Below are 13,923 nucleotides of genomic sequence, written 5' to 3' on the forward strand. Positions count from 1 at the left end.
GTAAAATAAAGTGAGTCACCCCATTATAAAAAAACATGGTAATGAAGATATCAGTAGCCTTTTTCTTTTGTCTTATTGTATAGTTGTTGCCGAATCAAGCCCTGGTTCACATCATCCTTGCAGCTCTCAAGGATGATTGTTTAGATGTGATCAAAATTGAGCCTAAAATTTATGAGCTTACAAAGGATGATGGTTAAGATATGATCTTAATGATCAAATTTGAGTCACAAAGTAGCACTCATATGATCCAGGCCGTTGATTTGGTAGATCCACATAAAACGACTACGTGATCCTAGTCCCCATCACATGGCTGCCTCATCTATAAAGGTTAACAAAGACAAAAATCAATGATTTGAATCTCGGTCGTACAGGTCTCTTCCAATGGGGAAGCGAGCTTTGAAAATAATACAGATATGTCATATGTAAAACAGAGATTTTATGTGGGGTAAGCCCGTATAGCTCGTATTTTCAAAAAGAACTTTATGAACCACACTATAGGATGATCCAAACCGTCCATGTGATAGGCCACAACATAAATAGGTTGTGCCTAAAAAATCATTTATATAGGATGATGGTCCCAACCCTCCGATCTATACTTGACATTTATATAGGATGATAGTCCCAACCCTCCGATCTATACACCTCTGTTTGGTTGCCGGGTTTTTTTTTGGTTCCAGGGATTTATATGGGAGAAAAAAAATCCAAGGAGATTGGTGGAAAAAGAAAGTCCTAGAAGTATCCCGGTAAAATAAAAATTCCATGTGTGGTTGACCGGACTATGGTGGGAAAAAAAACTTTTGTTTGGTTACTTGAACTGTTGGGAAGAAAAAAATTCTTCTCAAGCTTATTTTCGGTTCCCGAGATTATTTTGGGATGGGATGAAAAGGCAAGCATTATAAGAGTGGGATTAAAAAAATTCATCACACAAGCAATCTTTACACTAGTGGGATTAAAGAATTCTAGTGCTAAAAGGCAACAAAACATGAGATTGGACCAAAATTTTACTAAAACATCGTGGACAAAAATTTCACATGTGCCTATAAAGAGATTATGGGAAGGATTGAGGGGCCCTCATTGGCATCTTACACTGCACCTCGACGTCCCGAATAAATGTCAAACAACCTATAAAGAGAAAAAATATGTCATAAAAGAGAATGCTACCAATACCTTTTCCCGTTCAAAGTGGGACCCAGCCGACGAGATGAACAATTGTGAGACGTTCAGTGTTAGGAAAAGGCAGAGAAAGATTAGGCGAATTGTACTAATTTCTAGAAAGGGCATGTCCGTCATTTAGCGAAAATGGAGAGCTGTTTTCATTGCAGTCGATGCTTAAACACAGAGACCAACTCATGGTTATTTAATTCGGGTGTCCGTTGGGGAGCTTTCTCTTCTTAAGAAAAGATGGGTGATTTTCTGTTCATTTCTCTGTTGATTTCTTGTGTTTTGCTGGTTTCATGGATCTCGAGATTAGTTTACTCGATTTGGTGGAAACCCATGAAGCTGGGGAGGTATTTGAAGGAACACGGGATCGAAGGCCCTCCGTACAAATTGTTGTACGGCAACATGAAGGATATCCTCAGCACTATGATGAAAGAACAATCAAAACCTATGAATCTGTCTCACCAGATCGCTCCACGTGTCTTTCCCTTCCAATATGAAACGATGAAGAACTACGGTAATCTTTCTATTTTTCTTAGTTTTTTTTTATGGGTTTGTTTGATTTCTTTCATTAGACTCATGTCCATTTTTAGACTCCTAATTTCAATTTGTGGGGTTTTATTGGAATCTGCTATCTGGTCCACTACTTTTGTTCTTGTAATATGTTATTTTGGTGAGCATAGGATAGCAACTCTAATCAAGCATACGAATTGAAGAAAAAACCAATTTGCTAGCTATAATTGGGGAAATATTTTGGTGTGAAACTCCCACAGTGAAAGCTTTCTGTGTGTGAATCTGATCACCGTCAAATCAAACCTAGAGGGTAGAATTTAATTTATAAATCAAACGTTATAATACATAGCTTGGAGCCATGGTTTTAGAGACATTTGATGATTTCCTTACTCAATTTTCACTTTTCTGATTTTCTTTCAGAAACTGTCATTTGTACCCTGTTGCTTTGATAGATACACCCCTTCTCTCTACATTAAAAATGAGAGCTCTTAAGAAGAGAGGCTACCATAATATGCCAAGTTTTCAACACCATGGATATAAGCAATTTACGACAAGTAGACCCCTATGTTTTCATAAAGAAAATGAGTAATTGGATTGTGGCGAAGGGGGTCTATCCTTGGGTCCCACATGGAGAAATTTATGTGCATTTCAGACTTTTGGATCTTGTAGAACATCATGAAGTGGGTACAATGCTTGTCGCTGTTGAGGTTACGTGATTGAATACTCAAATCGCGTGCTCATAACTCAAATTTTTTATTAACTTTGTCTCCACCTTTAGTAAGCAAAGGTGGGCGTGTTCCGCACATGGTTTTAAATTTCGACCGAAATCCGGATTTCAGTGGTGACCGAAACCGAAATTGACCGAAATTTGATATTTTGCGAAATACCAAATTTTGAAGCTTAATACCAATTTTAGGACCGAAATTTCGGATTTCAGTGGGGTCCAAAATAGGTACCGAAATTTAAAACCTTGGTTCCGCACCCATTATTAAAATAGTCTTTTTCCGCTTTTCAAGTGGAGAGAAACGGAAAAATCCAAAAAAGCTTGTACGACAAACATGACCCACCAGTCAAGCCCACCTCCACCCTATCTGCCATAAAAAAAAAGACATTTTGCAGAGCGAGTCCGAGTAGCTTCAGCAGATTCTCATCAATCCGTTCCAGCCATTCTTTTGTAGGAGAGAATGAGAAGCCTAGGGGTGCAACTCGGGTCGTGTTTAACCCGTAAAAAAAGAAAAGAAAAGAAGGTAGGGTTGGGTTGAGTTCGGGTCGGGGTCAGGTTCAGGTTGAGTTTTCCCAACCCGGGTTTGAGTTTGAGTTGGGTTCGGGTTGAGGGCTTGGGCAACCCGACCCAAGTGAAACCCGATATTTTTTATCAATTTTATTTTTGTAAGCTTAAAAGCTCATACAGGGTTGGGTTCAGGTTGTAAAAAAGGGTTCCTCAGGTTGGGTCGGGTTGAACCTCGTCGGGTTGAAAATCTGGTAGTTTCGGGTTGGCCTCAACCCGACCTAAGTTCCAACCCTACTTGCCCAACACGCCCAAAAGGTGTGGAAAACTGGAAAACACGGTGCAACCATAATCATTTTCCTAAAATGAATGATGTACTGCTTCTTTGCTACACAATCCAAAAGGAAGTGTGGATCTAGATAAAATGAAAGGGAACTGACATATTTTCCTATTTTCCTAAAATGAGTGATGTAACGCTTCTTGTCATAAATGAATGATGTATTGGTTTGCATTATTTTCCTACTCTACCCCACACTAGCAGAGTGGGGTAGACCGGGAAACGGGGGAAGAAAAGGGGCAAATCTATCGATCACTTTCCAAAATGAAATTATTGAAAATAATATCTTTTTTTGAAAAATTATTCCATGGAAACTAAACTTCTAGGGCCCAGTAGGTAGGTTTGCAGTTTTCCTTGAAAAATTATATAAATTTTCAATTTTAGAAAAAAAAATCTTGGAAAATGATTTACCAAACGCTGACAAATTAATTTTCCATGGAAATTGCAAGAAACAAAAGCAAAAGCAAAAATAAAAAAATCCCTACATCCAAGCAGCCACTAAAAGGCATGTTTGGTCATATGGAAAATTTTTGTGGTCAGCATTTTCCTTAACGAAGATTTATTTAAGCAAATTTCTTTCCCAAGAAAAAGAATCACTGGTAGAGCATAGATTGCTTTCTTTAGGCGTAAAACAAGCTTTATACCTATTTTTAAGTGAAAAAATGGGCAAAAAAATTGTTTTATGCCCATTTTACATGGAAAACATTGAAAATTTTCCTAGAAAACTTACCTAAAAAAGTGCATCAACAAGTACTTCAATAAATGGGCGGGCCTATTTAGATTGCACGTCCAAACTAGCCATTAGGCTTTATTTTGCCTTCTTTTTTAAATTGGATGGATAGAAGTTTCTTGGTGGGTGATTTGGAAAGAAAGAAATTCTAGAGTGTTTGAAGGGATTGCCAAATCGCCTCATTGTTTGTACATGAAAATTATTGCACTATCGATATCTTGGGTAAAATGTCTTCCATCCTTCCGCTTTGTATCGGCATTTGGTCTATGGGAGGGATGGAGGGTAGTTTGCTTCAGTAGGGAAAATCGACCTCGGATTATTCAGCATTGGGAGGCTCCTACTTTTAGGAAGTGGAAATTGAATTTTGATGGTTCGAGTATTGGAAATCCGGATACGGCTGGGGTTGGCGGTTTGTTCCGTAATGACAGTGGAGAGGTTGTGTGGGCCTATTCAGGTTCTTTTGGGGAGATGTGATGCTTCGGAGGCAAAAGTGATGGCGGAATATCATGGTATCATGAGATTAGATCGAGAGTGCTTAGATAATACCATTGTGGAGGGTGATTCACTCAATGTGATTCGTTGGTTGAAAAGAGTGGCATTGCCTCCTTGGAGATTTTTATCCTTTTTGATGAAATTGAGGATCTAATATCGAGTTTGTCTATTGCCTTTGATCACGTGAAGAGGAATGCTAATAGGGAGGCGGATGCGTTAGCTAGAAGTGGGGTTGGTCATATGGAGTTGGAGTAGTTTGATTTTCTCCCTCCATAGTATATTTTGTATTTTTGTTTTTTGCTTTATTGTATTTTTCTTTCCTTTTCCTTCCTTGTACATTTGGGTGTGGTCCATCTCGGTCCCCCTTATTTTATAATATATCTTTGCCATTTCAAAAAAAAAAAAAAAAGGTTGGATAGTTGACTAATTCTGTAATAGCTTATTCTGTTCACTCAAGTTAGATTTTGAAATGGGTTTTGATTTTTAAGGTCTTGCCCATATGACAATGTTATCTGTTCTGTTCCACTTGAAATGGTTTTCAACATTCTCTATTGCATATTATGTGAGCAGAACTTCAAAGAAAAGTATTTGTTCTGATGTCTGATTGTGTTGGGCTTTCTTACTTTCCATCGCAGTTGTACTAGAAGTCTCTGTCTTTTAATATAATGAGTTTTTCATCAGTTTAAGTAGTAAAACTCTTCTTCTTTCATCGGTCCAATTACTAAAATTCTTAGACTGTAAAGTGCAGGTAAAATGTCTGTTACTTGGATGGGAACAACAGCCAGGGTGAACCTCATGGATCCAGAGCTGATAAGGGAAATTTTGTCGAACAAGTTTGGTCACTTTGGGAAGGTAAAAGCAAACCCAGTCACAAAGTTGTTGGCAACAGGGCTTGTGAACTACGATGGTGAGAAGTGGGCCAAACACAGGAGAATCATAAACCCAGCCTTCCACCAAGAGAAATTGAAGGTTATTTCCCATATCAAAACATTAAACATTCCCTGGAACATCTACCAAACAAGACTTGTGATGACAAAAATAAAACTTGAAGAACAAGCGACTTGTTCCACACTTTGGTTAAATTTTTGTTATTTGTTTGTTACAGCGGATGCTACCAGCATTCTCCACTTGCTGTTGTGAATTAATTAGCAGATGGGAGCAATCGGTTGGTTCTCAAGGTTCCTGTGAATTAGATGTGTGGCCAGAACTCCAGACTTTAACTGGAGATGTGATCTCTCGGACGGCATTTGGTAGCAACTACAAAGAAGGAAGGCGGATTTTCCAACTCCAAACAGAACAGGCTCAGCTTGTGATCGAAGCAGCCCGGTCCGTATACATCCCTGGCTTCACCAGATCGCTCCACGTGTCTTTCCCTTCCAATATGAAACGATGAAGAACTACGGTAATCTTTCTATTTTTCTTACTTTTTTTTTATGGGTTTGTTTGATTTCTTTCATTAGACTCATGTCCATTTTTAGACTCCTAATTTCAATTTGTGGGGTTTTATTGGAATCTGCTATCTGGTCCACTACTTTTGTTCTTGTAATATGTTATTTTGGTGAGCATAGGATAGCAACTCTAACCAAGCATACGAATTGAAGAAAAAACCAATTTGCTAGCTATAATTGGGGAAATATTTTGGTGTGAAACACCCACAGTGAAAGCTTTCTGTGTGTGAATCTGATCACCGTCCAATCAAACCTAGAGGGTAGAATTTAATTTTATAAATCAAACGTTATAATACATAGCTTGGAGCCATGGTTTTAGAGACATTTGATGATTTCCTTACTCAATTTCCACTTTTCTGATTTTCTTTCAGAAACTGTCATTTGTACCCTGTTGCTTTGATAGATACACCCCTTCTCTCTACATTAAAAATGAGAGCTCTTAAGAAGAGAGGTCTGTAAGTACGAGCCTACCATAATATGCCAAGTTTTCAACACCATGGATATAAGCAATTTACGACAAGTAGACCCCTATGTTTTCATAAAGAAAATGAGTAATTGGTTTGTGCCGAAGGGGGTCTATCCTTGGGTCCCACATGGAGAAATTTATGTGCATTTGAGACTTTTGGATCTTGTAGAACATCATGAAGTGGGTACATGTCTTTGTTCCACGACACGTCATGCCATGCGTAAGATAAAAACAGAACACAAAAATCCACGGATAGCTTGTTTGAAAATAATATCTTTTTTGAAAAATTATTCCATGGAAACTAAACTTCTAGGGCCCAGTAGGTTTGCAGTTTTCCTTGAAAAATTATATAAATTTTCAATTTTAGAAAAATAAATCTTGGAAAATGATTTACCAAACGCTGGCAAATTAATTTTCCCTGGAAATTGCAAGAAACAAAAGCAAAAACAAACAAAAAAAAAATCTCTACATCCAAGCAGCCACTAAAAGGCATGTTTGGTCGAATGGAAAATTTTTGTGGTCAGCTTTTTCCTTAATGAAGATTTAAGCAAATTTCTTTCCCAAGAAAAAGAATCACCGGTAGAGCATAGATTGCTTTCTTTAGGCGTAAAACAAGTTTTATACCTATTTTTAAGTTAAAAAATGGGCAAAAAAATTGTTTCATGCCCATTTTACATCGAAAACATTGAAAATTTTCCCAGAAAACTTACCAAAAAAAGTGCATCAAGAAGCAAGGTTGCCAGAGCGGGAATCGAAAGCGGGAATCAAAACGGGAATCGAAGGCTCCCAGGAAAAAATCCTACTAAAGGTTGCCAGAGCGGGAATCGAAAGCGGGAATCGAAGGCTCCCAGAGAAGAATCCTGCTTCCTTGTCAATAAGTACTTCAATAAATGGGCGGGCCTATTTAGATTGCACATCCAAACTAGCCATTAGGCTTTATTTTGCCTTCTTTTTTAAATTGGATGGATAGAAGTTTCTTGGTGGGTGATTTGGAAAGAGAGAAATTCTAGAGTTTTTGAAGGGATTGCCAAATCGCCTCATTGTCTGTACATGAAAATTATTGCACTATCGATATCTTGGGTAAAATGTCGTCCATCCTTCCGCTTTGTTTTGGCATTTGGTCTATGGGAGGGATGGAGGGTAGTTTGCTTCAGTAGGGAAAATCGACCTCGGATTATTCAGCATTGGGAGGCTCCTACTTTTAGGAAGTGGAAATTGAATTTTGATGGTTCGAGTATTGGAAATCCGGGTCCGGCTGGGGTTGGCGGTTTGTTCCGTAATGACAGTGGAGAGGCTGTGTGGGCCTATTCAGGTCCTTTTGGGGAGATGTGATGCTTCAGAGGCAAAAGTGATGGCGGCATATCATGGTATCATGAGATTAGATCGAGAGTGCTTAGATAATACAATTGTGGAGGGTGATTCACTCAATGTGATTCGTTGGTTGAAAAGAGTGGCATTGCCTCCTTAGAGATTTTTATCCTTTTTGATGAAATTGTGGATCTAATATTGAGTTTGTCTATTGCCTTTGATCATGTGAAGTGGAATGCTAATGGGGAGGCGGATGGGTAGGCTAGAAGTGAGGTTGGTCATATGGAGTTGGAGTAGTTTGATTTTCTCCCTCCGTAGTATATTTTGTATTTTTGTTTTTTGCTTTATTGTAATTTTCTTTCCTTTTCCTTCCCTGTACATTTGGGTGTGGTCCATCTCGGTCCCCCCTTATTTTATAATATATCTTTGCCATTTCAAAAAAAAAAAAAAAAAAAAAGGTTGGATAGTTGATTAATTCTGTAATAGCTTATTCTGTTCACTCAAGTTAGATTTTGAAATGGGTTTTGATTTTTAAGGTCTTGCCCATATGACAATGTTATCTGTTCTGTTCCACTTGAAATGGTTTTCAACATTCTCTATTGCTTATTATGTGAGCAGAACTTCAAAGAAAAGGATTTGTTCTCATGTCTGATTGTGTTGGGCTTTCTTACTTTCCATCGCAGTTGTACTAGAAGTCTGTGTCTTTTAATATAATGAGTTTTTCATCAGTCTAAGTACTAAAACTCTTCTTCTTTCATCGGTCCAATTACTAAAATTCTTAGACTGTAAAGTGCAGGTAAAATGTCTGTTACTTGGATGGGAACAACAGCCAGGGTGAACCTCATGGATCCAGAGCTGATAAGGGAAATTCTGTCGAACAAGTTTGGTCACTTTGGGAAGGTAAAAGCAAACCCAGTCACAAAGTTGTTGGCAACAGGGCTTGTGAACTACGATGGTGAGAAGTGGGCCAAACACAGGAGGATCATAAACCCAGCCTTCCACCAAGAGAAATTGAAGGTTATTTCCCATCTCATAACATTAAACATTCCCTGGAACATCTACCAAACAAGACTTGTGATGACAAAAATAAAACTTGAAGAACAAGCGACTTGTTCCACACTTTGTGGTTAATGACAAACCACATGTTCTTGTTAGTTTTCGCCTGTGGTTAAATTTTATGTTTTTTGTTTGTTACAGCGAATGCTACCAGCATTCTCTACTTGCTGTTGTGAATTAATTAGCAGATGGGAGCAATCGGTTGGTTCTCAAGGTTCCTGTGAATTAGATGTGTGGCCAGAACTCCAGACTTTAACTGGAGATGTGATCTCTCGGACGGCATTTGGTAGCAACTACAAAGAAGGAAGGCGGATTTTCCAACTCCAAACAGAACAGGCTCAGCTTGTGATTGAAGCAGCCCGGTCCGTATACATCCCTGGCTTCAGGTTTGTTCCTTTTACTTGCTCTCTCTTACAGTCTTACTCATGTTCATAAATCATAAGAAAAGCACATCAATAACACAATTTCATCGAATAGGAATCCTAAACTAAAGTACCATAGAATCTCTTTGAACTACTCCAGAAGGTAATGACAGGAAAAACCTCCAGTCCTATCATTGGATTTTAGTGCTAAAATCCTCTATATATGATTGTTGACAAGTGATGCCTTTAGTTTTAGAAGCTGTACGATGTCATCTCCAATATTCCCAGCATTGATTGAATCTAAACCTTCATTTTACACAATATGTTTCCGAATTAATTGTCTCTGTTACTTCTGTTCCAAGGCTGGTCCCATTGACAGTACTAGAAATAGCAGTAGGGGTAGCAGCATTGTAGCAGAGGCAATAAATGCTATGGTTAAGGTAAATGAAGTCAATGCAGATAGGGCCTTCAACTTCTAGGCTAATCTGAGGAACCCTTCTAATTCCATTATCAATGGAAAATAGAGAGGTAGAAAGGGTGAAGTAAGAAATCCATACGATAATTATCATAAACTGCATATTCTATTACTTAACCAACATTATCTATTCATACAGGTTTCTGCCCACAAAGAAGAACATTAGGAGAAAAGAAATTGAGAAAGAAGTGCGAGCTCTGTTAACGGGTATTATCAAGAAGAGAGAAAAGGCTATTAAATTAGGAGATGCCAATAATGATGACTTACTGGGAATTATGATGGAATCCAACTTTAACGACTCTCAAGAAAATGGGAACTCCAAGAATAGTGGAATGACGACTGAAGACGTTATAGAGGAGTGCAAGCTATTCTACTTTGCTGGGCAGGAAACGACTTCTGTTTTGTTGGCTTGGACAATGGTTGCATTGAGTATGCATCCAACCTGGCAACAACAAGCAAGGGAAGAAGTTTTACAACTCTTTGGGAAAAACAAACCAGACTTTGATGGCTTAAGCCACCTAAAGATTGTGAGTAATTGGTTGGTACATTCTCTTCAATATTTTAACTAACACTGATAGCTGCAAATCCCAGTCTGATGAATTTAATCCCATAGACTAAGAGGAGAAAGGATTTGCTTTCCTTACCCTAATTTGTTAAATACCACCTACTTGTTTAGTTCTTCCATTGAATCTAGACATATTAACATATTAGATGTTTCGGCATACAATGTCACAATGATTTGTAACACTAGAGGAAGCCATATGGTGTCTGAAATTCTTGAAATCTCTATTGCAGGTAACCATGATTCTGTATGAGGTTCTCCGACTATACCCGCCTTTGACTTTACTTATTCGGCGCACTTACAAGAGAATAATACTCGGAGGAATCAACTTCCCACCTGAAGTAGAATTCTCTCTGCCAACGCTCTTTATTCATCATGATCCTGAAATATGGGGCGACGATGTGGATGACTTCAAACCAGAGAGATTCTCAGGTGGTGTTTCAAATGCAACGAAGAATCAAGTTACATTCTTCCCCTTTGGTTGGGGCCCACGTATATGTATTGGGCAGAGCTTTGCCCTGATAGAAGCTAAGCTCGCTTTGGCCATGATTCTACAACACTTCTCGTTTGAGCTGTCGCCCACATATGCTCATGCACCTTACACTGTCATAACACTTCAACCCCAACATGGTGTTCAGATTATCTTAAAAAAACTTTGAGATCATCTTTTCCATCAACATCCTTGATTACTGTCAGAATCACTTATCATTATTATGAACAGTGTTATTTCATACGTGTATCCTTCAGCGGAGTTGAATTCAATGTCGATTTGGGATGTGTTGTAACCCAACTTCATGTCATAAAACTTTGTGCAGAAGGAAGATACAATTATCTTAGTTTGAGGAAGGAATTTGCTCGTAGACATTGTATGAGGTAGATATTCTAGCCTTGGGTTGAACCCAACACATCTGCTGTGTTGTTGCTGTACTTCCATTTGTGGGCATTGGTAACTTTGTTAAGGGTGTAGCCAACACTTGTGTTCCTTCCCTAATAGTTATATTGGGTGTTGCTTTGTCTTTGATTGTCTGTCAATTCCTTCTATGGCTTTTTGTTTATTGAGTTTGTAGCTGTGTCATTGTAAAAGCAATCTTGGGAGTGCCTAGTTTCTACTAGTTGAAGTAACTTTGGTAGTTTAGACTGTTACCGTTTGATGCTTAAGAGTAATTTTTGTTACTTGATGACAACTCATCCTTGGTAATCTATAATTTTCAGTTGCAATGTGATTAGCTGTCTCAAAAATAAAAAGAAGAGCAAAGTCCCCTTGTAAAAGGAATAAAATGTTATTCATAAGGAATTTAAATTCAAAAAACCAATCCAAACTAATTGAACACAGCAGAAAAATTTTGATCTGCCGATGGTCTGCAACAATACCTTACTCCTTACTATACTGATTTGGGGTAATATCATTGGAAAATCAATTTATGGTAGAAGGTGTAACAAGGAAGCCAGGGGGGTAATTGCAGAATCGTGTACATCTAAGAACAAATGCCCTCCTCCGTGGGCTGAAGGAGTGGGTAACTTGCTTTCACTGGTAGTGGACAGAGAAAAGAGATGGATTTTCACGTCTTTTCCCCTCTGAGCAAGGCCTCTGAAGTGCATTTTCCTCTGATCATTACAACAATCCCACATTCAATCCAAAATACAATGTGTTATAGATTGACCTTGTATGTGCAAATGTCGCTAAATTGCGTGTTTCTTTTCTATCATTCGTTCTTTTCATGAAAGTTCTTGTTGGTAAACTTTTCAATGGAAATTTTTTATTGGAATTTTTTCTATGATTGATTTTTTTAACATTTCCCACATAGCATGCGTGGAGGCAGGCACACCATTTTAAACCTCATGTTTTGATATGGTAGGGCCCACCATTTTACACCCATTAGTGGGCCCACCATCTCCATCCAAATCCTTTCATAGAGTGGGGCCAACAGTTTTACATCGATATTTTATTAGGGTGGGTCCCACCAACTGCACTCAAACTTAACAACTTATGCATAGGGTGGAGTCCACCACTTTACCTGGAGTGGGGCTGATGTACTTCACATGGGACGGATTCAATGGACCTGATCCTGATGTCTCCTCCCATTTAGAGTTTGATTATTGCGATTTAAAGTTTCACCAAAAATTGAAATTTTCCCGAATAAAAGACAAATGCAACAAATACCCCATTAGTAGTATCATCCATTCAAAGTGGGACCCAGCCCACAAGATGAACGATCGTGAGATGTTCAGTGGGACCTAGGAGAAAGATACTTGGGCGAATGATATTAGAAGTTAGAACTCACCTGTAGAACGGCCTATCCGTAGTTTAATGAAAAGGAAGAGCTGTTTCATTGCAATTGGCACTTGAAGAGACAGACCCATGGCTATTTATGTCGGCTGATCTGTTCTGATTTTCTCTTCTTAGGAGAGAGCACTGAGCAGAGACTGTAAAAGAAAAAGAAAAAATGGGTTATTTTCTGTCCATTTCTCTGTTGATTTCTTGTGTTTTGCTAGTTTCATTGACTTGGAGATTAGTTTACTGGGTTTGGTGGAGACCCATGAAGGTGGAGAGGTATTTGAAGGAGCAAGGGATCAAAGGCCCTCCCTACAAATTGTTGTACGGCAACATGAAGGATATAATCAGCTTCATGATGAAAGAACAATCAAAACCCATGAATCTGTCTCACCAGATCGTTCCACGTGTCTATCCCTTCCAATATGAAATGATGAAGAAATACGGTATTTTTCCCATTTTCTCTTAGTTTTTTATTTTATATTTTTATGGGGTTTCTTTGATATATTTCCTAGACCGAAATTTTGGACGAAATTCGGTAAAGACAGACAAAATGTCTAATTTTTTGGGCCGAAATTTCCACTGAAAATTTGGAAAGAAATAAAAATAATAATATTTCTTCATATTGTTCATATTGTTCACCCAGATGAGTTTACTAGACGAAGACAAGAAAACATAAGAATGTGTGGATCCAGATAAAATGAAAGGTAACTGATATATCCGCCCCCTTTTCTTTCCCTGGCTAGCCCCTTGTACAGTAAACAGAGCAGTCATAACTCATGAATACACTAGAAAGCATGGCCATCCGAAGAAAAGGTGGCAAATACATCACTTCCCAAAATGAAATTATGGAAAAAAATATCTTCTATGAAAAATTATTCCATAATAAATAAAATTATAGAGGCCTGTAGATTTGCACTTTTCCTTGAAAGATAATTTCAATTATCAATTTTGGAGAAAAATCATGGAAAATGAGTTTACCAAAACACTAGCAATCACTTTCCATAGAGAAACGGAAAAAAAGAACAAAAACCAAAAAACACTGCATCCAAACATCCCCTAAAAGAGCAGAACTGCTGTCAAGAAGGATTATAACCAATTCCCAAGGAAAAAAATCCATTATAGTTGCACCATAATCAAATTTTTATAAGTTGACACACAAATTGCAGCCAAAATGCAATTAAACTAAAAACCCGGATTGGGTATTAGGGCTGCACAAAAAACAGGCCAAACCGATAAACTGAACCGAACCGGGCCTAAGACTTCTACTGAACCGATCCCATTGGTTCGGCTGACGGTTTTTTAGTTTTAATCCGAAAATGAATCGAACTGAACTGGTGGGAAACTGTAGACACCCCATTTTGGCCACCCCCAGTAGACGCCCATCCCCCCCCCCCCCCACAAACCAAAAAAAGTACAAATAAATAAATAAAAATTGCACTTCCTTTCTTTTGCCTTCTTATCGGTAATTCTGTCATTGTAGACACCCTAAGGGTATCAACCCTAGATATAAATG

The 13,923-nt window shown here is 38.3% G+C and overlaps 2 protein-coding genes and 1 pseudogene across 5 annotated transcripts in view; all 3 read left to right on the forward strand.

Moving 5' to 3' along the window:
* The first annotated feature begins 1,161 nt into the window (after positions 1-1,161).
* On the forward strand, positions 1,162-5,809 carry LOC143860375 (cytochrome P450 CYP72A616 pseudogene; annotated as a pseudogene). The gene is made up of 3 exons (XR_013239696.1): positions 1,162-1,675; positions 5,207-5,427; positions 5,564-5,809. The product of XR_013239696.1 is annotated as a cytochrome P450 CYP72A616 pseudogene (transcript).
* A 1-nt stretch (position 5,810) lies between these two features.
* Positions 5,811-11,154, forward strand: LOC143861015 (cytochrome P450 CYP72A616-like). Its single transcript, XM_077371902.1, has 5 exons — positions 5,811-5,860; positions 8,477-8,697; positions 8,878-9,122; positions 9,713-10,100; positions 10,369-11,154. The coding sequence occupies exons 1-5, from the start codon at positions 5,848-5,850 to the stop codon at positions 10,792-10,794; spliced, it is 1,293 nt and encodes a 430-aa protein (XP_077228017.1). The 5' UTR covers positions 5,811-5,847; the 3' UTR covers positions 10,795-11,154.
* LOC143861014 (cytochrome P450 CYP72A616-like) overlaps positions 10,887-13,923 on the forward strand; it is an 8,260-nt gene continuing 5,223 nt past the window's right edge. Inside the window, exon 1 of one of the 3 annotated variants that reach the window (XM_077371901.1) lies at positions 10,887-11,008. Coding sequence is in view for 2 of the 3 variants with exons in the window: in XM_077371899.1 (XP_077228014.1) it covers positions 12,580-12,853 (274 nt within the window). In the remaining variant the exon portion in view is untranslated. Of the gene's footprint in view, positions 11,009-12,427; positions 12,854-13,062; positions 13,115-13,923 lie in introns of those variants that run through there. The other 2 variants (XM_077371899.1, XM_077371900.1) reach the window with 2 other exon arrangements.

The sequence above is a fragment of the Tasmannia lanceolata genome, unplaced genomic scaffold (genome assembly GCF_043159265.1).
Source record: "Tasmannia lanceolata isolate RefF3 unplaced genomic scaffold, GAP_Taslan_0.1 ptg000037l, whole genome shotgun sequence".
NCBI classification, from domain to species: Eukaryota; Viridiplantae; Streptophyta; class Magnoliopsida; order Canellales; family Winteraceae; genus Tasmannia; species Tasmannia lanceolata.

Coding starts and splice junctions, on each gene's coding strand:
- LOC143861015 (XM_077371902.1), top strand. Junction 9,123..9,712: donor GTATACATCCCTGGCTTCAG/GTTTGTTCCTTT, acceptor CTATTCATACAG/GTTTCTGCCCACAAAGAAGA. Junction 10,101..10,368: donor GCTTAAGCCACCTAAAGATT/GTGAGTAATTGG, acceptor TCTCTATTGCAG/GTAACCATGATTCTGTATGA.